The 26,420-nt window shown below is 41.8% G+C and overlaps 1 protein-coding gene across 2 annotated transcripts in view; it reads right to left on the bottom strand.

Moving 5' to 3' along the window:
• Positions 1-18,008: 18,008 nt before the first annotated feature.
• The window catches only part of LOC134156364 (chondroitin sulfate proteoglycan 4-like), a 34,684-nt gene continuing 26,272 nt past the window's right edge, over positions 18,009-26,420 (bottom strand). For both annotated transcript variants that reach the window (XM_062604332.1, XM_062604334.1), the window contains 2 exons: positions 25,966-26,149; positions 18,009-23,115 (listed from right to left, as the gene is read on the bottom strand). In XM_062604332.1, coding sequence (XP_062460316.1) covers positions 21,062-23,115; positions 25,966-26,149 — 2,238 coding nt within the window. In that variant the 3' untranslated portion in view covers positions 18,009-21,061. The remainder of the gene's footprint in view (positions 23,116-25,965; positions 26,150-26,420) is intronic.

Below are 26,420 nucleotides of genomic sequence, written 5' to 3'. Positions count from 1 at the left end.
TGCTTTGTCAATTTGTGTAATCAGTATGTCACTTCGTCTTGATAAAGGCTAAGTGCAGATAATGGATTAATTGGATTATTGGGCTGTAATGAAAATGGTTCCAGGAGAGCACAGATGCACAAGATTGCATACAAGATTTGAGACTACCCAGCAACAACTGAAAATGCTTTTACTTTTGACATGCGGATCATGACTTGAATTCTTAGCACACTGATCCAGTACATGGTTTACAGCTCAGAGGGATAGTCACTATTGATTGATTATTTTCTTGAATGTCAAGGAAGATACATAACTTCTCCCAGTATAATTCAGTGTATGAATATTTCAGCTTTCCTGGATTAGCACTTCAGCTTTACTGGTGACAGGTATTTCACAGTCAGCACACATTTTCTGTTTTTAAGTAATTCAGACGTTGCAGATGCAAAGCAGGTAGAATAAGAGAAATAATTTATAAGCATTTTCTAATACTGTTTTGTGGTTCACTGTTTTTTTTTTTTTATTTATGATCTGTGGACTATTTCTGTAAGATTCACAAGCAGCAACAGAAAAGCAAGGCAATTGTCAGCAGGCTTGCTAAATTAGTTAAAAAATTCTCTCAACTACATATTCATGAACTGCACTGGAAAAGACTGGAGAGATCTGCAAATCAGAAAATCAAATAGGATCAATTTTTGCCATCTCAATTAAAACTTTTTAAATACTTAATTTTCTCCAAAAGCAGCCCCTGTTTTGCAAAAAGGACCAAGGAAGTGATTCAATACTACTGCAACTGCGGAGAAGAAGGAAAGGGTGCACTGTGCTTTTGTTAAACATCGTGCAATATAGGCAACTGCATACGGAAATTGATGCCTTCCCTATGTGTTAGCGGTTAATGCATAAAACAGGACAAACGTTCATGACCTAATGTCTGGATGAGGAACTTCTGTGCTCTCTCACTTCTTTCTTTCAGTTTGGAACTTGCGGGTTTTTTTGTTCACCCTACCTCAAAATACTGTGACAAAGAGAAGAAGGAAGAGAAAGAAATTTAGGCAGCCAGTGTAATATAAAAGACTTTTTTCACACATTTTGACATACTAAACGTAGACAGGGACAAATTCTAAGCCTTGTTAAATGTGAAGGCAGGTTGAATAATAATTTTAATTTTAAAAAATAGTCATTATTCATATGCAGAGAAATTTCCATGTTGGTCAGGTGAATGACTCATACTGTATAATTTATCTATCTCCATTAAATAATTTTAAATCATTGAAACTGCTATGCCAGGCTGCCCAGGTATCCCTTCTAAGATCCTGATTACTCTAAAATGATGTCATTATCTGCAATGCTAGTTCTGAATATTTAAAACATACTTTAACAATTGTGTCCTGTTTAAGGACAGAACAGTCCATTATGGAATCAGAAACTGCACGTATGTAAATCAGGCTCTTTCTAGGGAGGGGAAATAATCTGAATTCTCCAGGAAGCAAAGAACTGTGTTGGGCTCTTCATTTTTAAATGGAGGTCCTCATTTTTGTCACCAGAACTGCTAGATCACAGTATGGACGCACTTTGTCATTCAGTCCAGCTGTGTGCAGATAAAAGATCAATCTCTCTGTGTTTCTTAAGGGCATCACCCTATCTATTCCCTTCTACCTAAGCAAAAATCACCCTGGGAAAAGTACTTAATACTCTGCCTGTCATCTTATGGGTCTCCTTGCTAAGAAGCTGAATTTAGTGTAGACAGCCTAAGCAACACTGGTGATGTGTAGCAACTGCCTGGATCAGTTTGTCCGGAGACTAACTAACCCCAGCAATTACAACATTTCATTTAAAAATATATCAGAGCTAAGCTATTATATTAGTAAACAGTTCCTGTTTTCTGGCAAAGGAGTCTTTCCAAACTTACTCATCAATTTGTGTCAGATGCTAAATGTCTGTGGTCGTAATTTCTAATTCCCGTTTATTTTCAGTGAGTCAGCTGTTTATTCTTTTCTTTGTCATAAAAAGAAGTAGTTTCACAGGATTCAGTTTCCCTAGACATTGCACTTCTCATGAAAACCGTTCTGATCACTCATTTCTCTCCTATTTCCTTCACACTGAATTTCCTTTGGAGCATACCTGACTATTAATGGCTTACTTCACAAATATAAAAAGTGCAAAAGCCATTCCCTCTTGTCTTACAGATGAATTGAGTGTAAAGGCAGTCAGGAAGCCAAACAGTACATGGCAAGACATGTATTTTTGAAAGGCTGGCTAGCACAACTCACTGAAGTTAAAATCTATATGCCTGTGAAGCCACTGGGATTATAAATTCTCCTATCATTCTCTATCTCTTTAAGCATTTTGCCTCTGTATTGTGCTGGTGTGAACAGTCTTTTGTCTTTTTTGACAATGAACAGAATCCCATCTTGATTTTATATGAGGAAATCTCCTGGGGGACTTTGCAGACCCACAAAAGATGGGGCTATTGTTCACTGGGAAATGACAATACCAGACCAGTGGAATATACAGCTGCGAGCCACAGGGTACTGCTGTTCTTGTGTTGTAATCTCCCCCAATGAAGTCTTCCAGTGCACAGGAGAAAAATCCCTCTTTTCAAACAGGCGTATGATTTTGGAGCTCATGTTCTTACTTAAACATAGGGTCCAAGAACTCAAAATTGCCAAAAACCGTTATGTGAAGTGGTCCTGTCTCATGCTGTGCCAGCTGTGCACTGAGGGCTAGCATTGCACTGAAGTACAAGACATACAGGTTATGTGAGGTACACCACTGCTAATGACTTAAGTAGTGCTGTGGGATGTGCTTACGCAGTGACACTCAATGTTGTTAGATCATTAGAATTGTTCCCAGAAAGTTTTTGGTCCAAGACTACAAATAAACTCCCAAAGTTTCCTAGACATGGTAATTTCCAGCTGTGGTCATCATGTTAGGGAAGGCAAGTGGACTTAATGGGCTGTGGGCTGTCCTAAAAGGATTGGCCTCTGTGTCAGTGAAAGATCTATGTTATGCTTGATTTACCATCTTAGCTGTAATCACTAAGTTGGGCTCTTACTTAAACGACTTTTGTAGTTGTGATCTTTAGATTTTACTATTACAATAGCTGGTACCTGCAAATGGTACTGTGGCCCCTAAACCTGTTCCAGAGGATGCAGAACACAGCAGGTTAGAACCCATCACTGAAACACCTTGTTGTCTGCAAGTGTCCTGACTTAACAGTGGATTAAATCCAACTTTTCCATCTTCCTTCTGAGGCTGACACAAATGATGTGAGACCTAGTCTCTCCACCAGAATCTTCCAGTGGAACACCAAGAACTGATAATGGCAAAGGCAGGACTTGGAAAGCCCAGCACAGAACCTTCTGGACAGTTAGCACAGGAAAATGCAACTTGCCTTTGGAAACAAATAGAGGCACTAACAAGTTCTTGTGCATTTGGAATGAATTTAAAACTCATTTTTCCTGGATGGGGAAAGAGAACAAATACAGTCAACAGCAGCTTGAGCCAAAGAAGCCAACCCGAGTTTTGTTGTTACTACTCCTATTAGCAGACTGCAGTATGAGATGAGCCACCATATAAAAATTGGTTGGATGGTTGCTATTCTTTCAAATCCTGCTGTTTAGAGATAATTATAGCAAACACTTTAAATAACCTGCCTTATATCAGAACACAGCGAAGGGGTGCAAATTTCAGAAAAAATTATACACCGTGTAGGCAGTCATCCTTAGTCATCGTATTGTTCACTTAAATGAACAAGTGCCCTATAGAAATAGCTAATTTAAAGACGAGAAATAGAAAAGGACTACCTTATTCATTGTGTACTTTGAGAGTGCCATCTTATTTAAGCACGTGGGCAATGATCCTGATGCTTTCCACTCTCATTTCCCCCCCCCCCCCCCGTGTTTCCCTTCCATTCTTTAACCTTACATCAGACCACAGAAAAATAATACTTAAAAGAAGAGGTGCCTGTGGAACAAAAGGGAAAACAAAACACCATGGGTGTGGAGGGAATCTGCAACAGCGGATTCAGCTATAATTTAGTGCAGTTTGTGTCCTCATCTTTCCAGGCTGCCCAGCAAGAGGCCACATCGCCCAACTCATCATGTTTCAGTGAAAGAAAAACCCATGACTATTGCGACCAGGAAATGTTGACATAAAGGAGTTACTAAGAAAACCTGAATATTAGTAATTCTTCACATTAGACACATTGCAGGCAAGGTCATGCAAGCTTTATTCACATTAATACCACTGCTTTTTTTTTTTCACAGGGTCTATGACAATCAGGCAAAGTGCTTTTTTTGTTTTGTCAGTGCACAAAATGAAACAGCATTTTCCACAAACACACTGAAAAGAAACAGGAGCTTGTAGCATGGCTGTATCCTGTGAATAGGGAACAGGTTTATTGCAAGGAAAGGGGCATTGCAGAGAATCACGGGAAGGACAGATTCAGACACATGTGGATATCTTCCTCCTCCAGCTGCTATCATTATTACTCCTCTAATGCACATGAACAGACATTAACCCTGTATTCATAGAATCATAGAATCGTAGAATAGTTAGGGTTGGAAAGGACCTTAAGATCATCTAGTTCCAACCCCCCTGCCATGGGCAGGGACACCTCACACTAAATTGTATCATCACCCAATTCAACAATTCTCTCTTAACATGAAAAATCTGAGCAATTAACTGTCTCTAAGACTACACCAAGAATACACCACACTTCTTTGAAAAAGACATTACTGGAAGTAGCAGTAGCTGGATACCTGGAATATTGAACCACTTAGATTCAACTAAAGGGAGTTACTATTGCAGGTGATGGCTCTGTGGCATGAACCAGGAGAGTGGCAGAGTTAGCTGTGTAATTTGAGCAGGATGAACAGGGAAAGGAAAGGGATGGAAACAGGTGTGAGCAGGCATGCACCTCATACAGTTGTGGTGGTAGAGGCAGGTTCTTCCCCCTGTGGTGGGAAAGGAGGGGGTGTGTGCCACTGCAGGCCACAGAACCATCTGCCTGCTGTGCACCAGGGTGGTTTGCATGATACGCAGTGAGAATGTGAATTGCCAAGGCAGTGCAGCTGAGCCTGTACACCTACCTGCCTTTGGACCCCAGGATGCTGCCAACTCCTTTGCAGGGACCATTGCTTTCAGATCAGTTTTTATTCTCACTCTTAAATTCCCTTATTAGGAGAAATCCACTTTCCATGATCTCAAACTTTACCAAGGCTGGAATATAGCTGAATTCCATCACTTTATTCAAAACAAAGAACTCCAAAATCCTTTAGAAAAATGAATATATAGATCTCTTTATCAGTTCAGATGCAGGTTATGGCTCAGAGTTAAGAAATTTGGGGCAAACAGAAGATAAGGCATAGTTGCTTATTTAGCCATTGGTTTTTGATATCTTCCTTTTCAGGCACAGAAGATATGTGTGAATGACAACCCCCCCACCCCCCTCACCCCCCCTCAAAGCACTTCACCTAAAGATATAGACTAAATCAGTGCCATTTAGGATTAGAAGACAGGATTTCTACAATCTTGATCTCCATATTTAGCTACCTATTATTATCTATTTCCTCCTTTTCAGAACAAGCAATCGCAGAGGAAGCACAGATGTACACACTTTGCGAATAATATTAAAATAGTGAAAATATTTGGGAGTTTATTGAACTGAAATGTGAGGGATGTATGTGCAAAAATTACATTGCTTCCTGCACGTTGCTAAGCTTGAATCCTTGAATCCTCTGCTCGTAATTGATACAAGAATACAAAATGTCCCTTTAGTTTAAAAAGTCATTAGTACACCAACTTCAACGGAAGTAAGCATGAATGAAACAGAAACTTACACTTTCCTGTGAAAGCAACTGACCAGCAGTAGGTTCTGGGTAACGAAAGGGGTAGTTTCAGGACAGAGTGATCTCAGACAGAACTAACCACAAGTATATGTCATTCATTATTCACTGTGAAGTTGAAAGGAGAAAGCAGTCTGCTTTTCAAATTTGAAAGCCAAAGGTTACATTTCAAAATATTTTCAATTTTTTTGTAAAATTAGGTTCTTACGTCTGCTATAGCCCCCAAATATATAAATACTCTGCTTTGAATATGTACATCAAAATACACAATTCTCACTATTATTATGTAATTCAAGTATTTCAGGGTGTTAAAAAACAAACAAACATTTGGAGTCACTTATAATCTAACTAGACTGTGAGCAGGTTTCTGCTGGGAAGATATTATCATCTAGTAACTCTAAAAATCATAAATCTATTGAACTACTAGATCTAATTTAAATTCCACTCAAAGAAATGGTTGAAAACTCACTACAAATCTGTCCTTGCTCAGAAGGATTTCTTGTTTGTTTGTAGCTTTAAAGTTAAAATAATTTTCTCAAACCCGATTTTATTTATTTTGCTGATATATCAGGTTTATTACATTGGGAAAGGCTCACCCTTTTACTACTTAGGCTGCAACCTACCAGTGTCCTTTCCCTGTTATCTCCCCTACTGAATAATATGCACTCTTATCACCCTAGCAGTTTAACCATCACAATCCAAAATAACAGATGGAATGGTAAGTGAGCTGTTTTAAAAAAGGAATAAGATCACGTTGGTTTGTATTTTGTGTAATTTAATTTGATAAGTGCATTTTTTTCTCACTAAGACTCTTAGGACAGGCATACAGCACCCATCATGTGGGCCTTAATATTAGAAATACAACAACACTGAAAACGTGACATTAGGAAGTGTCTCAACACTTGTATCTGAAAAAAATCCCAAACAAAAACCGACAACAAAGACCTCAATCAAACAAAATAAACCAAACCAAAACAGAAACCCTCCACAATTTAATGATCTAAAAAATTAAATTAAGTTTGTTCATTATGGAAAGGTTACTTAGACTACATATCCCCCAAAGATTCTGGCCTCTTTACCAATTACTCTGCTAATTTCTAATGATACTTGTTCCCTGGACACACAGTTCAGACTGCTATCCTTATTTCACTGAGTACACTAAACAGCAGCCAGATGGCTGCTTATTAGGAGACTTTTAGGAATTTGAACCCAAAGTGAGAAATAAAAGTGTGCTTTTCTCTGTATTCTGAGAGTGTGAGCTGCATGCATACTGTGAAAATGCAGGACAAAGCAGTTATAACATTTTCATCCGGTGTCATACATTGCCTATCCTTGCTTTTGAAGGTAAAAGAAGTTCATTCAGGAAAAAATGGTAGTGTTATTTCTTTTTGGAAAAGGAGTATTAATTTCTTCTGTTCAGAAATGGTGAAGCACCAAAAGTGCCTCCACATCAGGAAGAAGGAGAACTGCTGTGCGTTCGGAGCATGGCACTGCAAGGACTGCCTTTGCTGGGCTTTGCACCAGCAATCGGCTGCAGCCAGATGGTTATTTGACTCTTCCAAAAAAACAGTAGTTAACAAAAGCCTAAAGAAATATAAGGCAACCACTCCTGCTCTGCCCTTTCCTTCCATCCCAAACCAAAGCGTCGCTAGATTTTGAAAAAACATGTGCAATAAAACAGACACAGTGTCCTGGGGCCAAAATCCAAGGGACCTTCAGCTGATCTCCAAAATGAAAACACTTAGGCAATAGACTAATTCAAAGAGGTAACGTGCATACTATAGCTCTTCAGTTATTTCAGGAGAACTTTAAGCACCAACCTGCCTGTCAGAGCAAGGTGTGAGACAGGGAAAAGCCTAGTGGTCATTCCACCACCTAAGAAGTCCATGTATTCAGGCAGGCAGTACCCACTACCCCTGGAGCCAGAGACTGGAAATTGTTGGGATGGGAGAAAGCAGAGGCCAGGAAGGACAGACTCCATGTGCTGTGCCTAGGAGGTTGTGCTCAGGCATCAGGATACACCAGCCTGTTTGTTTTGCCTTCCCCAAGGAGATGAAGTGGGTAAGATCCCTTTGCTTGGCTGCTGGCATTCGTTTTCTCCCTCATACTTTCACAAGAGCACTTCTGCCTGACAAGGCTTGGCTCAATCCTTGAGTTCATAAATTTTCAGAGTTTAAGTCTGTTTAAGCCTATTAATGTCTTTGGGTTACATACATATTTAAGAAAGACTTACAGGCTTAATTTGAAGACTTCCAAATAAACAAATGCACAATGATGTTCCTAAGTATGTTTTTACAGTCATTGAGCTACGCACTCAGAAATGTTATTTCTAAATTCCTTCACAGTCAGCATCAAAGTTCACTCTGACTTTTTTGTTACCTGTTAACCTTCCATAGGCCATCATCAAGCCAGATCAGCGAGATCTTGGTCATTCTTTTGTAAAGCAAAATAATCACAGCTTATTAGTCTTCGCATAAATGGAAGAGGTTTGATTTCCTCAAATATTCCCCATTACCAAATCACTATGATTTAGGCTCCTTTCCTACTTCAACTACTTTTCCAAACATGGACATCAGCACTGAAAAATCTGTTCATTTTTGCTCCCATAAATGCAGTATGAAGATAATTCTTCTTTAAGTCACTAAAGCCACAGATTATCCCCTTTGATCTAAAGTGTTGGAACGCAGATGAACTGGTTTTCTACTGTTATTTGCAATCAGCTGTAGTTCCTATTTAGTGTCACTGCTTTCTAGGAGGAGGGAAACTGCACTTTGACTTCCAGTCTTTTCCCTCAGATACAGCTGTTTGTGGATGTAGTTGGAGATTTTTCACAAGGCCACTGTCCCACTACTTCCGAAGCACAACAAAGAAAAAAGGGGATCAAAAGGAAAAAAAAAAAAGGTTTCAAAAATAACCAAGAGTACCTGAAGGAAGAGGAGAGGGAGGCGGAACTGTAGGAGGGTGGTAATAGCATTTATCTTTGACAATCACAGAACATGTTTTAAAACATAATTCCTCATTCTTCAGTTATCTACAACACATCATTTTACCAGATTGCTTCCGTGTAGCTGTTTTATACATTTCAGTCTTTCAATATATGCAACACTGAAAAGTCCTTTGAACTCAGGATTATTATTCTTCTTTTCTAGCCTGGCTTTCTAAAGGAACAAGCCCTGTACAGCTATGCCATCTGCTTGTCTGCCTCCCAACTCCAATTTCAGTGCAATACCCAACTTGAGCCATCTCAAAGAAAGAGGTGTGAAGTTCTCAAAGATGCTAAGTTCTTGCAAGTTGATTGAAAACTGACAGTGAAAAAGAAGAAAGAAGCCAAATTTTATATCTCATGGTGAGTGAAAGACAGACCCAATCCAACATCTTAGCTATTTGAAGAGGTAGCAGCCATCTGGCCAAGGTATAGGAACGTTTTGGCTGGTTTGTTAAGACCCATGTAGCTCTGAATCAGCCACAGGATACACTGAAGCTTTTCTGTGTTAGATATCTGAGAAGGAGCTGAAGGTGAACCTGAGGAAGGACAGGACTAGGGCCTATAAAACACACATCTAAGGGAAGCTAGACTTCATTCATCTTGCCATTCCTCCTCTTCTAGTGATTCCTTTTAAAGAAATTACCATCTTGTTAATGAGGACAAGGAAAGGAGAGCTACTGATAACTTCTGGGCTATGTGCCAGATCATCAGTGGGTTTAGTTAGGCAATTTACAAGAATAGGGAGTGTCATCACAGCTGCGACACTAGGAAACTCACTGATATCCCACAGAACTCAAGAGATGACAGCATTATACCAACACACTTTTCTGCCATCTTTTCCCAGTGCATAGCCATCACCTTGCACCAACCTCACCATATGGAAAAAATTACAGTGAAGACTGCATGAAATGTTTGAGCTGATTCAATTTTATACCAGCTTCCTATTAAATATCATTTGCATTTTCAGTTGATGAGGGGCTTTTCTTCGCACTTAGCAATATTATACTTAACCTCTTTGTAGCTTAAACACATTCAGCTGATTATATCACTTTCAGATGAATAGAGAACCAGGTTTTGAAATCCCCTGACCGTAGAAACCTGATGGCAAATCACAACAGATTTTGAAGTTGAACCCACACCCTTATATTATTATTCCTATGCTGTTAAAAACAGCATTTAGTAAAAGTTCATTCTGCAGCAAGTTCAGGACGCGTTCTTTGAACGCTGTTTCCTGGATTTCCTGGTCCAAAATACCTTCTTGTAAAGTGGTTCCAAAACAGCATGGGTTCCAAGAAAGAGTGTGACTTTGTGTTGTACACATTTGAGAAAGAGACTCTGCCATGGCAGATTCATATCTGCTGCCAGCTAGACTCTTTACTGTTAGAATAACAGCAGAAGCTGGAGCAGCAATAGGGAAACAACTTGTCAAGACAGAGCAGACATTGATGAATACAACTAATCAAAACTTGAAAACAAAGTAAGCATTGTTGGAGAAGCAATGAGAAAATGTTTCTGTCGGGTAACTGCTGTGTGACAGTAAAAGGTCAGAAAATTTGCTTTGCCTGGGACTGCAAAGGCCACTATGCGATTTGTGTGGGACTGTTTATCTGAGAGCTGAAAACTAAAAAAGTTGTAAAACAATAGAAAATAAACCTTGTCATTAACATCTAAAGGCAGCTTTCTGGAGAAGAAAATTTATGCAATGCTTTTGTCCTAGGGGATCTGAATGCTTAGACAACAGCACGCTGGGAGTCAGTGGCTTTATACAAAAGAATTAAAAGTTGCAAGCTGGTGAACTAGACACCAAAAGATGCATTAGAAATTCATCCACACAGTATGAAGGATCATTAGATACCTGGAAAAGGTTTTTGTAGTAGCTAGTGAAATGTGCCTGCAGCTGCCTGAGCCAGCCAGAGAGAAGGAACCAGGTCTGGACCATGGAAGGGAGGTTAGTTCTCAGCTGCAGGCTGTAAGACAGGGTCAGTCTCCACTCAGCATGGTCTCTCAGCACTCCTTGGCCAGTGACTCAGATAACAGCTAAACCAGCTCAGCTGTTTTTCTCAGAAAGCCCAGGAGGATCCTGTGTAGGGCAACATGACTTCCCTTGCATGCAGTAGTGGAAAGGGCAGAGCACTCACCTGGTGTACCATAGTGTTGACCCTCGCTCTCTAGAGAGCACCCTAAAGGATGGTTTACTCTCCCTCATTGTTCATTCACTATTTTTGTAAAGAGTACCTGTAGCTTGCAGCTTTATACTCTCTCCTGGGAATGGAGTGGGACCCCTTTCTCAGTCAGAGATGAAGAAGGTTTAAACCTGAATTTCCCTCATATTATATGAACACCCCAATCACCATCCCTACCCGCCACCAACAGCTGTTAACCCAGAGCATGTGGGGTTTGCAAACACAGTGGCAAGGAAACATAGTTTAGTTTTTTAACCCAGCCAAGGTGTAGGCTAGAGCCAGATCATTTGCCTCCAGGAACTGCCAGTGCTGGCCTCTACTTCATCACTGAATGCTTAAACCCAAGGCAAGGCCAAAGAATAGCTAGTCTGATTTCAGCATACCCCAGTCAAACCAGGCACTGCCTGGTGATTCCAGCTACCAGAAGTGTTCAAGGTTTCATGAATGCTGATGTATGTCATCAACTAAGCAGCTGAGGTGATTGATACTGTTGTGGTTTAAACCCAGCCAGACAGCTTGTTTCCTCACTCCCCCCCTTCTTTTCCTCCCCCTACTCCCAGAGGGATGGAGAGGAGAATCAAAAAGAATGTAACTCCCACGGGTTGAGATAAGAACAGTTTAGTAACTAAGGCATAACACAAATCACTACTGCTGCCACCAATGATAATAATGATAAAGGAAATAACAAGGGAAGAGAATACAACACCTCACCATCCACCAACCGATAACTCGCCCCCCCAGCCCCGCCAAGCACTGACCGATACCTCATCGCACCCCGCAGTCTAGTAGCCCTTCCGGGTAACTCTCAGTTACAACCTGGGCATGACGTGCTGTGGTATGGAATACCTCTTTGTCTAGCTTGGGTCAGGTGTCCTGTCTCTGCTTCCTCTGGGCTTCCCCTCTCCCCGGCAGACCATGAGGCTCAGAAAGTCCTTGGCCAGACTCAAACATTTGAGCGGTAACTAAAAACATGGGTGCTATCAGCACCGTTCCCAGCCGAAAGTCAAAAACACAGCACTGCACCAGCTACTAAGAAGGAGAAAAAAATGACTGCTACTGCTGAACCCAGGACAGGTACACAGTTCATTGTGATGTACCTTGGAGTGAAATAGCACACTAGATGTCCTTCCTTTTTCTCACTGGATAACACACTGGATGGATTTCACCCACTGAACAACATGCTGGTGCCAACAGCGTTTGCTCCCACTACACCCTCTATGAGAGATCCCCCTGAGCTAGGTTTGAAGGAGTAAAGCGGCCCAGAGAAGTTACATCAACCAGGCAAGCTACAGATCCACTGTGTAACACTGCATTTTCAACACTTGTGTTACTTTCAAAGGATGTAGGAGTACTGTGTGTCTGCCCTGAAAGCAAGAGCAACTGTGCCATTTCCTGTGCCTGTGGAATCTTCAAAGGCAGATTGCAGAGGCTTTGAGTCAGGCATCTTCTTTCCAAATCACATGCTTGTGTGGAAGCTATTAGTCACTTGTGTTGACCACTGTAGCATGGGACAAGAAGTTGAGCTCATTGGAGTACTTTGTAAATTTATATATCTCCCATTAGGAAAACAACTTCCATTCCTCTATGAAAATTGCAAACAAGAAAATAGAATACTCCTTGAGATACTTGCCAAATCCACCTTTGGTATTTGTTAAGCAGTATCAGTCTAAGCACTGAAGTGCTGACAGTGTAACCAGCTAGATGATTTCCCCATACAGCATCCAAAGCACATGTCCAGCTACAGCTGTTCATGACTTGCTGGAGAAAGGCAATTGTAGTCACAGGGGACTCTGCACTGGCTTTGCAAACAACCGGCCTCACCATTTTTGCTGCCTTTTGTCTATGATATGAATAGCTAAGAAAGAATGGGGTCGATGTCTCACATCATCATCAAAAAGCATGAAGAATGCTTTAATATATTTCACTATTTATTTTAAACTGTTCTACAGTTATTCATGTGTAGCAGGAGTGGTTTGTTTTTTTCCCAAGGCAGTAAAAGTTGGAGAACTTGCAACAGCCATGCTATTGCTTGAAATACACTTACCAAATCCAATAGCTCTGGCGTTTCAAAGACTTTCAAACGCTTGAAGTATTAGAAACTTTCTGTTCCAAATTCTGTGTACTTGGAACAGCTTCTCATCGAGCTTTCCCATAAACTAAAGAAACATGTATTGATGACTTGTGACCAGTGAGCATTAAACCATGTCACAGAACACAGACAAGTGTCACAGAACACAGACAAGTAAACTTCCTAGGAGGTCAGGCTTGTTTGGAGAAAATGACAACATCCACAATTGGCAATAGCATAAAGTGACACTGAAGTAATGGGCAAAGCTGCATTCAGGTTACCACATCCATCCTATAGAAACTGTAGCTCTGATGCCTGGGAGGTGATGCACTGTTTCAAACTATTATAATTGCTTCTGCTTTATAATTGCACTTATATATCTGGCAGAAGCTCAGATTTATGTATGTGCTCATATATTCTTGTTCTGGATTTGTGTTTCTTAAAAAAGAAAGATTATTTATTTATGTATTAAAAGGAAGTTCAAACTCTAAAGCAGAACGTGGGTACTTCTGGTTTTCTTAGTGAAGTATCTCTGCTCACAGCTGCCAGGCTGAGAATTCCCCATTAGCGTGGATGTGGGGAGTTCATGAAACCAGAGCAGAGCTGTACTAGTCAACAACCCCTGAGAGCAGCTGCAATCCTCAAGATGCAAGAGAAGACCTCTTCCTAATGGCTGAAGCAGTGCAGAGTCCAGGCAGAGAGAAGGCTCTCGCCCTTTGCCTGTGTCATAGCCTGGTATGACATGAAAGACACTGCCAAATGAACCTGGTCTGCCAGGCACAGAGCATGCCGCAGCTCAGCTAGATACTGGGGGAACAAGCAGCTGCTTCCCAAGCGGTGGCATCACTGAGGGGCATTATAAACCCACTGTTTTACAAACATTCAAGCTTTCTGGGGAACCAGTGAAGCAGAAATGGGTTTAATGTGTCTGTAAGTGTAAATTGTGGGTTCAGATTAGACTAGACCACAACACGTATCAGTGGAGCCCCAGTGGCTCATGAACAGCATGCACAGAAGTACTGGGCTTCTAAGGGGGGATCCCATACTCACAACCAAGGACCACCAATGAGACATCTTAGAATCCCAGAAATTAACACAACAGGGAAGACTCATGAACCGAAGTACACAACCAGGAGCAAGATGATTCAGGGAAGGAAAATAGGCAACTTGTCTCACTGATGGTTACTTATTCTGCAGCATTCCTAGGAGAGTATAGGGCATGGGATGGAAAATACAGATTGACCAAGATTGACTGCTATAAAGCAGTCAATTGGGGTTTTTTCATTTCTGCTTATAGCTGGTCTAATCTTAGTCCTTGAACTGCTCTTCAACAGTGTTCTGTGCAGCCATGTGTAAATGAGATGAGTCCTCTAGCTACTTCAATTCCTTTCAAGGACTAAGCTCAGGTGCATCTTTGTTTGCATGTACTCAGTGCTCAAAATCAACACCTCTATTGCGTTATTTATAAATACTTTTCAGTATCTGCAGATAACTAGATTTACCATTAATCATTAATTGTGATTACTATCAGTCCAAACTTCAGGCAATTTCACCCTGTTCCTTTCTGCACCTTGACTAAAGCAACAGGAACATTGCAGCTCTATTTTTAAGGCAACACTCATGCCAACAGGCTTTAACATCTGAGTTACACCCTTGGCAACTCAGCTCAGCCAGACTGGGCAATGGAAGGATTTTAGAGGTCTGATCTGCTCTGATGAGCCCCCACAACTGGACTTCTTGACAGGCAGCTTGTAAGTAAGTCAACATGCAAAAAGTTCATGCCACAGCAGATTGACTTCTATGAGATCTCCTGCCAGCTGCAGGGGGAAGCAGAAGAAAGAGCAAACTGACCTTCTAAGTCTTCCCACCCTCACCAGGCACAGCTGTCCCTTCTAATGAGAACAAAACTCATCACCCTGATTCTTGCTTTTCCCTCTGGCAGTGAGGTGAGCTCCCCAAGCAGGATGCTGCATCATAGTCTGCTTCCCTGAGACACAGCCCAGCATGTCACCTCTGTGTTTCCAACAAGCCCATGGGTCTGTTTCCAAACTACCTTCTTTTTACAACCCCCCTCTAACCCCAGACCACTTGCCTCTGCCCCATCCTCCTATCCTCCCCTAGCTCTCTAACTAACCTCTTCCTCAGCACCCTGTGCTAGCAAAAAAGCTTCCTGATGGCTTTGTATGTCTCAAACCAACTTCCTATGTGCCTCTCCCTTAACAGATTCAATTACATGTATATGTACTTGAATAGGTACTTTTAAATTAAACTTTTGATTCTTACAACTATTTAATTCTCTTGAGAATTTCCTCATCAATGTGTTTTCATGCACCATACCTAAAAGTTACTATGGAAGATGAAATTGTACAGCATATTTGTTGGAGCAAATCACTGTGATCAGTCATATGCTATAAATTGCATGTTTATTCTGATCTATTCCCTCTGTTCTTGCCAGAAGTTCTGACACTCGCTACTATCCCGTACTAATGCTCAATCTGCTCAGTCTTCGGTCTTCTCCAGCTAATTTGAGACCTGATGCCCTCTCAGTATGATGCCATGCAAAGCTTCTGAGGCTAAAACCCAATCTACAAAGAATTTCATGTCTGGTAGTGCTTACCAACACATATGAGGGTCCAAAGAAGGGCCATGAAGATGACCAGAAGACTGGGGCAGCTCCCGAACAAAGACAGGCTGAGAGAGTTGGGGCTGTTCAGCCTGGAGAAGAGAAGACTCTGGAGAGACCTTATTGTGGCCTTTCAGTACTTGAAAGGGGCCTATAACAAAGATGGGGAGAGTCTTTTCAGCAGGGCCTGTTGTGGTAGGATGAGGGGTGACGGTTTTACACTAAAAGAGGGGAGATTCAGGTGGATGTGAGAAAAAAATTCTGTACAATGAGAGTGGTAAAACACTGAACAGGTTGCCCAGACAGGTGGTAGATGTGCCATCCCTGGAGGCATTCAAGGCCAGGCTGGATGTGGCTCTGGGCAACCTCACGTAGTTGAAGATGTCTCTGCTCATTGCAGGGGGTTGGACTAGATGAGCTTTGAAGGCCCCTTCCAACCCAAACTATTCTATGGTTAGTACAGAAATAACCAATGAGCAACACTGGAAATGACGAAATAATCATGTAAAGCAAGCATTTCACCATATAGAGCCTCCCTACAACCAGAGTGAGAGATTTCACCAGTTGCAGGGAAAGAACATTTTGTTCTGGGACTGCATTTGGAATATGCAAGATCTGGCAGGAATTATTTAACTTGAAATGAGTGAAGATAAATTAATAGAGTTTCCACTGAATATGCCAGGACAATTACTTTCAGCCTGTTTAAAAATGTTCACAGAATGTACTTCAGTACAACATCACAAGGACAGTTCAAGCACGATGGAGGTCTGTAGCTCAGGACACGTAAGCAGATTCACTGCTGAATTCAGCCTTACATGTGGGAACAGGCTACTGCAGCAAAAGCTGGCCCTTACTAGTATTTTAATAACTGAAAAAACAACAGTTTTATGACCATTTCTGTCCTATTTTCTTTTCCTCCCAACTCATTTTCCGAGTTGTAGAGGGGCTGGATGAGAGGACATGACCCAAGACCAAGTGCCACTACCGCTGACAGAGTTTCTGTGCTCCGGTACTGAGTCATGGCACAGAGGAAGCTGCTGCCCCGGGTCCGCCACCATCGATGACGTCTCAAGAAAAGGTTCCTTATCTCAAGCTACAAGAACAGCTACACACAGCTAAGTTCTGATCAACAAAATATCAAGATCAGATTGAACAATGCATTTGGGGTCAGGCTGCAGTGAGTGTGTATTGCAGCTCAAGACGAAAATTGGAGACAAAAGAGCCCTAAGGTACTAACATTTAAGAATTTTGTATTTTAAAATCTTCCAAGCACATGTAGTTAAACAGAACAATTTAGTGAATTAAATTCAGCGCAGTCCTCTTTGAGCAAGCTGAAATCAATGCATTTATTTCTATGTTACAGTCATCACTTGCTAAACTTGTCCAGGTAGATGCCTAATGGTATGTCTCTACTTTCCTGGCTGCATGCATTGTGTTAGAGGCACAACGCTGGGCACAACAGCACAATAGCGATCTCATCACATGTGCGATTTGAAAAATAAACACAGAAGATCTGGAAGAACACTGTTACTGGCAGTGGGACGCTGTGGTGTTTCTGCACCATCTGCAGTAAGAGGTCCTTAAAAAAAGCACAAACACATAAGCATGTGGATTATAAACACTTTATTGATTTTACATATGTTTTCAAGGCACTTTCAGGCTGCAGTTTAGAACTCCATTTGGTAAGAAAGGTAATCCCTCATAAACCCCATCTTCACTAAATTAAGATTAAGCACATAACTTCAAGGTTAAATGAAACAAGCAAAAAATTCAAACCAGATCCTGACCGTGAACTGCGTACATTCCTGGAATCACAAATATAATCTGTAAGTACAAAATGTTTTGGATGAGAGGTATTTCTAGATTGATTGGTATTTAGGAAACCCAGGATGAGATTCATCCCAGTGAGTTTTTACCATCTAAAAGTGGGACTCCTAGCTAAGCCAGTCACCTCAGCTCACCCAGAGTTGATGCCCCTCATATTTATTATCTATGTAAGAACAAGGTGAACTGTCCTCTGCCAGAGACTATTCTGCATTGTCCACAGGGAATTACGTCAACGCAATCAGATCTCATTTTTTACACTGGGAATTCAGGGTATGATATAAAGCAAATCCATATGTAGTTGTCAGTTAAAATATACTGATACAATATACTGATATGAAGTTCTCATCAAAACATTCCATAATATGGCACGGTTGTCTCATAGTAGCACCAACTAGGGGAGAAAACTGAATGCTGGCACATTTACTGATGAATTAGGCATTTAGTCTCTTTCTATACACCACCCCTCCCCCCCACACACACAAAAGACAACCAACCAATAAAAAACAAACAAACAAACAAAAAAACAAAAACAAACGAACAAAACCCCAAACCTCAATGTTTAAAATACAATTCCATAATGCCTGATCTACTTGAAATGAACACCTGTTGTTAACCAGAATCATTCTGGAGAATGTTCTCCAATTCTGGAGAACAAGAGTTCAGCCCATTCAGCTGGAGCCAAAAAGCCAACACACCATCTTTTCTGTATTTTTGATGTACAATTTTTTGCTCAGAGCATGCGAATGCTGAAATTTAAGAATGCCCATTCTATTATGTGTTTCTAATCGCATTGCTGTTTTTTCAACTCAGTTGCTAGTATGTCATGGTCTCATTTTTACCACTGCCAGCACTACAGCAGATATGTTTCATCCCCACTGCACACAGAGCACCACAACTTTGGCACACCTGTCTTTACAACAACACATTCAGCAAATTGTCAATAGTGGATTTGGTCACCACTCCAGCAGCATTTAGCACTACACTATTTTAGTACTAAATTAGAAGCATATCACTTGGTCTCCTGGTAGGCACTGGCGTATGACACCTCTTTTGCTGGTGACAGGAAGGTCTCAGAAGGAGGGAAATGTGAGATGGGCTTCTTTAAGTGTCAGGAAAGTGTAGGGATTATAATGCTTTACTCCTTCTTGGAGTGAGGCTTTGGAGGAGGCGTAAAGGGATCAGGCTCCTGCTACGGGCTAGAAGGCATCAGAGGCAGACTGCTGCTGACAGCTGAGATCTGGAAGAAACTGCTGTGTTCTCGGTAGTAGCAGAATTGGTGGTCTTAGAGAACAGTAAAGAGATGTACAGCTGCACCTCTACAAAAGATGTTGGGGTGTCCCTGTGGGGGCTGGCAGCACCACTTCTCTGGATGAGTTTCCAGAAACAGTCCCAATGATTTTGTTTGGAAAAGCAGAAAAGGTCTGAAGCACAGATCTGCAGCAGTGCACCTGAAAACCCTAAGCCTTTTACACTGGCTATATACTGCTTGAATTCAAATCTGCTCATACTGGCATCAGGGAAATATGGTAATGACAGAGAAATACAAAAAGTGTTCAAATACACTTTAGCTTGAGCTTATAAAGGGTTTGTATCTTTAGTTTCTAGTGTTCCACTTGGAGCCGAAAATGTGGCTTGCATATTTTCCAGTGACATGGAATGCTGTCCTTGAAGTGGGCTCTGAAAAATGCACTGCTTCAAAATGCACAACAATTATGGCAGAGGTGGTAAAGGTGAGAAAGACTGTCCCCACTGCTCCTGTGTTTAGCTCCCAGAATACAGCAGTAAGCAGCCCTCCTCACAGGTAAAAATTTAAAATATATAAATGATATAAACACAGGTAATCATCAACAACAACAAAAAATCATCCAAAACAAAGTAGTGTGAAATGAATAGCACCAAGGATGTAAAGGCCCATACATCTGTTCTATAAAATCAAAATCTGCAGTACCTAGGCTCAAAATAAAAATTCCAGTGTTAACTAAGTGACTGCAGTGCTGAGACTGCATCCTCATACTGAGCACAGTGTTTTTACAGAAAAGCTAACTGGAAGCTGTAGGAATGCAAAAGTACAAAAATAGATTATGTTCAGTGGCTAGTGAGGAACATTCACTTGAAGTCAGTTCATTCTCTGAAGTCAACAAGAATTTTGTTGTTGTTCTCAGTGGAAAAAAGACCGGACCTTAACTGGAGACTGCACATCACTATTGAACTTGGACTCCCAGAAACAGAAAAAAACTCCCTTAGCAGGGCAATTATTGCACATTTTACCACCAGAGAAGAATTAGAATAGGTAGGACTTGTCATAGTGTGTAAGGCACATGCGTTCTGGAGGTGAAGTGTAACTTCTAAAACTTCAGAAGGGTATACATACTTCTTTGCAGAATTGTTTCTTTAAGTAGCTCCCCAACATACAACAGGATGCAACAGAAGACTTGATTCTACCGTTATCTGCTTGAACTACCAGACTCCAGAAAGAGCTGTGTTTGTTTTACTGAAGGCAGAATTTAGCCTGTTGTCATGAGGAGGTGTCCTGGGTTCAGCAGTAGCAGTCATTTGTCTCCTTCTTAGTAGCTGGTGCAGTGCTGTATTTGGAGTTGGAGTAGCTGCGTTGTCTGTTGCTTTACCATCAGATCCAGAGACATCTTTTTCTCTTTGAAGGTGCTGGATGGTGTTGAACAAGGCTCTGTAAGTGTAGGCCAAGCCCCAGCAGTTGCCATGATTTGTCCCTCTCTGGTATGACCAGGATGACAACACACCTCAGTTAAGTGTTTTGATGTCTACTTCCAGACATAACCTAAGCCTAAAGGTAACGCAGCTGACAGGCTGACTGGCAGAGACACAGTTTTTGCCATGTGGATTAGGAGTCATGGGTACATTTTACCAGTTTGCAGACATGAAAGGCTACAGTTCAGTATCAAGTAAGAGAAAAAAAAAACAAGTATCTCACAGCAAGAGTAATTTACTGGAATCCGCATCTACTGTTACTGCTGAATTGAATTCTAGACTTTCAGTTCTGTGTCCCAGATGAATACTTGTCAAAATAATAACATCTCTGTTTCTTTAATATTGGTGTCTGAAGAGCCTTTGGGTCAAAATTACACTATTGAGATTAGCACCTCGACAACTTGATGTTGGCAATTACATATAGAAACAGTTGAAAGTTCTTCAAATAGAAGTGGTGGTTCAGGAAAAAGTACCAGACTTTTATAGCAAACTTGGTTCTTCAAAAAGTCATTATAATAAAAATAATATAATCTATGACAGAACATTCTGTTTTACACTTGCAACACTAAAAATATTGCATAAACAAGGTGCAGTCAAAATCTATAGGGCCAAATTCTGCATTGAAGTACCAACTGGAAATCTTACTTTATCTACTGTGATCAGTAACACTTTTATTATTATTTCACAGGGATGTGGATTTCATCTAGCAAACAGTGCATCACTTGACCTATAATAAATAAGTGTAATAAACAACAAATTACTCATGAACAATGTATGCTGTCTTTTCCATATTACATCAGTCAGCATGACCAAAATTTGCTGTAACTACACCCAGTATTGATTGTGCTTCAAAGCTGGGTTTGTTTTTCGACAGTACTGGATCATTTCAGGATCAAGGTTTAACCAGCTGTTTTGAGGAGACTGTTCTACAGTGAGAGAAACTACTGCAGGAAGCAGCTGTTCATGTCTTATGGCCATGAATGGTGAGGCTGTATTTCTTTCAACACCCTTCCAGAGAGTAGTCACTGTGACGCTGGGTACAGTCAAGCTCCGTTCCAGACATCGATCTGGACTACTGAGGACTGTGGTTGTTTGACTTTTGACAAGTGTTTTTTTCTTCTCTTTCTTCTGACACATTAGCAAAATGCACACAGAAATGACAGCAGCAATGAGCAGCACAGACAACAGGACTAGGGGGATAATGATGTACCAACGGTTGCTACTTTGACCTGCCTGATCTCTGGGACTCCTGGCATTACCCTGGGTTGTGGTCTTAGTCCCTGCAGATCCACTTGTTCCCACTGCCAGATTTAGCAATGGACCTTCTTCATGTAGATTTCCCCAGCGATTCTGACCTGGCCACATGGTTGGTTCAGTCTTTTGTGGTGCTGCTGTAGGCTCTTCATTCTGAAAAAGGGCTGCTCCCTTGTCCTTTGAGGTAGCGTGAACCTTTAAAGTGGTCATGCTGGTTATGGAAGGCACTTCAGTTGTAAAACCCTGCACAAGTGGGGGACTGTGTGGCACAATGGAATACTGAAAACAGCCAACAGCAGGCTGCACAGCATCTGCCCTAAGTATATATGTGAATGAGTCATTTAACAGATCAATGCCCGTCATATTCGTATCGACGTCTAGAAGCACAACACCGCTATCAATGTCAGCCTGGGTGAATGTCTGAATGTCTTCGAACACTACATCATTCACAAACCTTTTCTTTACAATCCTTCCATGAGATGGGGGCACTATCACTTCAAATCTAGGATTGCTATTTGTCAAATTAGCTAGCTCGGAAGCATCCAGGTCACTGCTTCTGAATTTATAAGCTGCTTGATTTGAAATCTGCATGTCAGATACAACTTGTACTAAAGGCTTCGCTGTGATGTTCAGCACTTGTCCTGTTAGATTGCATTCTGTAGTGAAAAGCATAAACTCTAGTACTTCTTTGGACGCAGTGAGGTTTGTCAAGTGGTAACACAACTTTCCTGAGTACAAATCTGCCTGCTCAAATTTAGTAACCTGTTCATTTCCAATCATCAGGTGCCCGTATTTGAGCGGCTGAGTTATTTCATATATGATATTAGTGCTTTTTCCATTTGTGACAGCTGAAAGCTGTACATTAGTAATAGTGACAGATGTCTGGCCCTGTGGAAGCGCAACACTGGTCAGGTTGACCAGGACAAGAGTGATTGGTATGACTTCAAGACTGAATAGCTTGTATAAAGGGCGATGCTTACCATCAGTCACACTGAAATAAAACACCCCAGAAGATGAACTTCCATCCTGTACGAACCAAACTTTATCACTGTCAACATCAGCTTGTGTGAAATCATTTATAGAGACACTGAGATTGCTTTTCATTGCTAAATAACCATTATTGGGGTTATTAACAATGGTGTATTTGAGCTCAACTGGGGCGTTATCTAGGTCTTCAACTTTCAGATGCTCTGACCCCAGCACTGACACATCTCCCTGCAAGACTTTCAAGTGCAGCCTTTTAGTCTTCAGTTCTGGAGCTTGGTCATTCACTGGAACAACTGTGATATTAAATGTCTCTTCTAAAACTTCGCCATGGGGCTTTGTCACAGACTTGCTCTTTAGGTTTAACCAAACAGCAAAAGTGAAATTGTCCTTAAGTGATTCAGAATTATCATGTATGTACACAATTCCAAATTTGTTCAATATATATTGGGAGAAGTTGGGTTTTTCTTTGGTAATGTTTCTTTCTCCAGCAACTACCACACCATGTTGGGGTAAAGATATAACTTGATACCAGACTTCATATGTGGAGCGCTGCACCTTAGGTAGCTTAACCAATAGATTTGAAGCATCTAGATTTGTTCTGTTGATTAATACTCTACCTCCCTCCTGGACTGTGGCACCTAGCAGAAAGGTAAAGAGAATCTTAGAAATTGAGTATTTTATAGTTGTAATGTTTCAGAAATTAGCTATCAAACACTGATGATGCTCAGTAAAGATTCTCCTTCATAATATCCTTGATTTCCATATGTCATGGCTAAAAATACATTACCACTATGCTTAAAAATACAGGCACATACACGAGACAAGATTTTCTGTTGATGCATGCATTAAGAAATATCTATATTCCAAAAGCTTTTCACACACCATATCACAGTATCACAGTATGCTAGAGATTGGAAGGGACCTCGAAAGATCATCTAGTCCAATCCCCCTGCCGGAGCAGGAACACCTAGATAATGTTACACAGGAATGTGTCCAGGCGGGTTTTGAATGTCTCCAGGGAAGGAGACTCCACAACCTCCCTGGGCAGCCTGTTCCAGTGTTCCGTCACCCTCACTGAGAAGAAGTTTCTTCTCAAGTTTAAGTGGAACCTCTTGTGTTCCAGTTTGCACCCATTACCCCTTGTCCTATCATTGTTTGCCACTGAGTAGAGCCTGGCTCCATCCTCGTGACACTCCCCCTTTATATATTTATAGACACTAATAAGGTCACCCCTCAGTCTCCTCTTCTCCAAACTATAGAGACCCAGCTCCCTCAGTCTTTCCTCATAAGGGAGATGCTCCACTCCCTTAATCGTCTTAGTTGCCCTGCGCTGGACTCTCTCCAGCAGCTCCCTGTCCTTCTTGAACTGAGGGGCCCAGAACTGGACACAATATTCCAGATGGGGTCTCACCAGGGCAGAGTAGAGGGGAAGGAGGACCTCTCTCGACCTACTAACCACCCCCCTTCTAATACACCCCAGGATACCATTGGCCTTCTTAGCCACAAGGGCACAGTGCTGGCTCATGGTCATCCTGTCGTCCACTAGGACCCCCAGGTCCCTCTCCCCTACACTGCTCTCTAACAGGTCGTTCCCCAACCTATACTGGAACCTGGGGTTGTTCCTGCCCAGATGCAGGACTCTACACTTTCCCTTGTTGTATTTCATCCAGTTATTCCCTGCCCAACTCTCCAGCCTGTCCAGGTCTCGCTGGATGGCAGCACAGCCTTCTGGCGTGTCAGCCACTCCTTCCAGCTTAGTGTCATCAGCAAACTTGCTGATAATACACTCAATTCCCTCATCTAAATCATTGATGAATATATTAAATAATACCGGTCCCAGTACTGACCCTTGAGGCACTCCACTAGTTACAGGCCTCCAACTAGACTCAGCCCCATAGACTACAACTCTCTGGCTTCTCTCCTTCAGCCAGTTCACAGTCCACCTCACTACCTGATCATCCAGTCCACACTTCCTCAATTTAGCTGTGAGGATGCTGTGGGAGACTGTGTCAAATGCTTTGCTGAAGTCAAGGTAGACCACATCCACCGCTCTGCCATCATCCATCCACCGTGTTATTTCCTCATAAAAGGCTAAGAGATTGGTCAAACATGATTTCCCCCTGGTGAAGCCATGTTGACTGCCCCTCATAACCCTCTTATCCTTGATATGCCTTAAGATGGCACCAAGGATAAGGTGTTCCATCACTTTCCCAGGGATGGAGGTGAGGCTGACCGGTCTATAGTTACCCGGGTCCTCCTTCTTGCCCTTTCTGAAGACTGGAGTGACATTTGCTTTCCTCCAGTCCTCAGGCACCTCTCCCGTTTCCCAAGACTTGGTAAAGATGATGGAGAGTGGTCTAGCAATGACTTCCGCCAGTTCCCTCAGCACCTGCGGGTGCATCCCATCTGGACCCATGGATTTATGGATGTCCAGATTGCTCAACTGGTCTCTAACCCATTCCTCATCGACTAAGGCAAACCGCTCCGTCAACCTGACTTCATCTAAGGTCTCAGGAGTACAGGGCTCTTCAGGACTGCCTGCAGCAGAGTAGACAGAGACAAAGGCATTCAGTAACTCTGCCATCTCTGCATCTTCTGTCACCAGGGCACCCATCCCGTTCATCAGTGGGCCTACATTGCCTCTGGTGTTAGTTTTGTCTGCCATGTATTTGAAAAAGCTCTTTTTGCTGTCCTTGACCCTTCTCACCAGGTTTAATTCTAAGTAGGCCTTAGTCATCCTAGCTGCCTTCCTACATCCTCTAGCAGCAGCCTTATATTCCTCCCAAGTGGCCAGCCCCTCCTTCCATGACCTGTAAACTCTCCTCTTCCACTTGAGCATACCCAGCAATTCCCTATTTAGCCACGCAGGTCTCTTGGCCCTCTTCCTTGACTTCCTACGTGTCGGGATGCTCCGATCTTGAGCACGGAAAAAGCAGTCCTTGAATGTCAACCAACTATCTTGGGCCCCTTTACCTTCAAGCAGCCTTGCCCATGGGATTTCCCCTAGCAATTGCTTGAAAAGGCCAAAGTTTGCCCTGTTAAAGTCCAGGGTTGCAATTCTACTTGCTATTCTACTAGTCCTACCACACAAGATCCTGAACTCCACCATCTCGTGGTCGCTGCAACCAAGGCAGCCCTCAACCCTTACTGCTTCAACCAGATCCTCGTTAGTGAGGATGAGATCCAGCAGCACTCCTCTCCTGGTCAGCTCATCCACCATTTGCAGGAGGAAGTTATCATCCATACACTGGAGGAACCAACACAGCAAAATGGAGAATACAGCAGCTGGAAGGATCAAATGCAGATAATCTCATTTTTAAAGATGCAGTGATGCAGGTTTCCAAGCTACTGTCTACACTACACTCTACTAAAAAGGTATTTTAGTCATTTGTTACAGATGAGAAAGTAGCATTGTTTTTTCACATTTATTCATTAGAACCCTGACAGATCAAAACAAATTTGGAGCCCAAACTGTACAGTGTCTTTACCTGTATTTGCCAGAAAACGAGTGTTCTGATCATGCGTTGTAATTTCATATGAAATAACAATATGGAACACGTGTAGGTCCAGAGCTGATGGTGGAGAGGAGACAGTAAATGTGAAGAAATCTTCTGCACTCCAGCCAGCTGACTCACCATGTAAGTGCTCATACATGATCACACCTTCATCCACCTGTTTCAGGTGAAGGGAAGCCACAGATGTAAGAGGAGAGACACTTATAACACAGAAGTGTAAAGACAGGAAAAAGAATATTTGGAACACTGTTCAAGAAAGCCTTTGTACCTTAGACCACAAAGTTTATACAGGATCATAGGAAAAAAAACTTACAGTCAAGCCCAATCGTTAACCCAGCACTGCCAAGTCCACCAATATACTATGTCCCTAGGTGCCATATCTACAAGTTTTGAAAGACCTCCAGGGATGGTGACTCCACCCTTGGCAG

Source organism: Pezoporus occidentalis, unplaced genomic scaffold (assembly GCF_034315485.1).
Source record: "Pezoporus occidentalis ecotype Australia unplaced genomic scaffold, CSIRO_AGI_Poc_V1 ctg85, whole genome shotgun sequence".
In the NCBI taxonomy this organism is placed as follows: Eukaryota; Metazoa; Chordata; class Aves; order Psittaciformes; family Psittacidae; genus Pezoporus; species Pezoporus occidentalis.
This window is presented reverse-complemented; position numbering and strand designations above follow the sequence as displayed.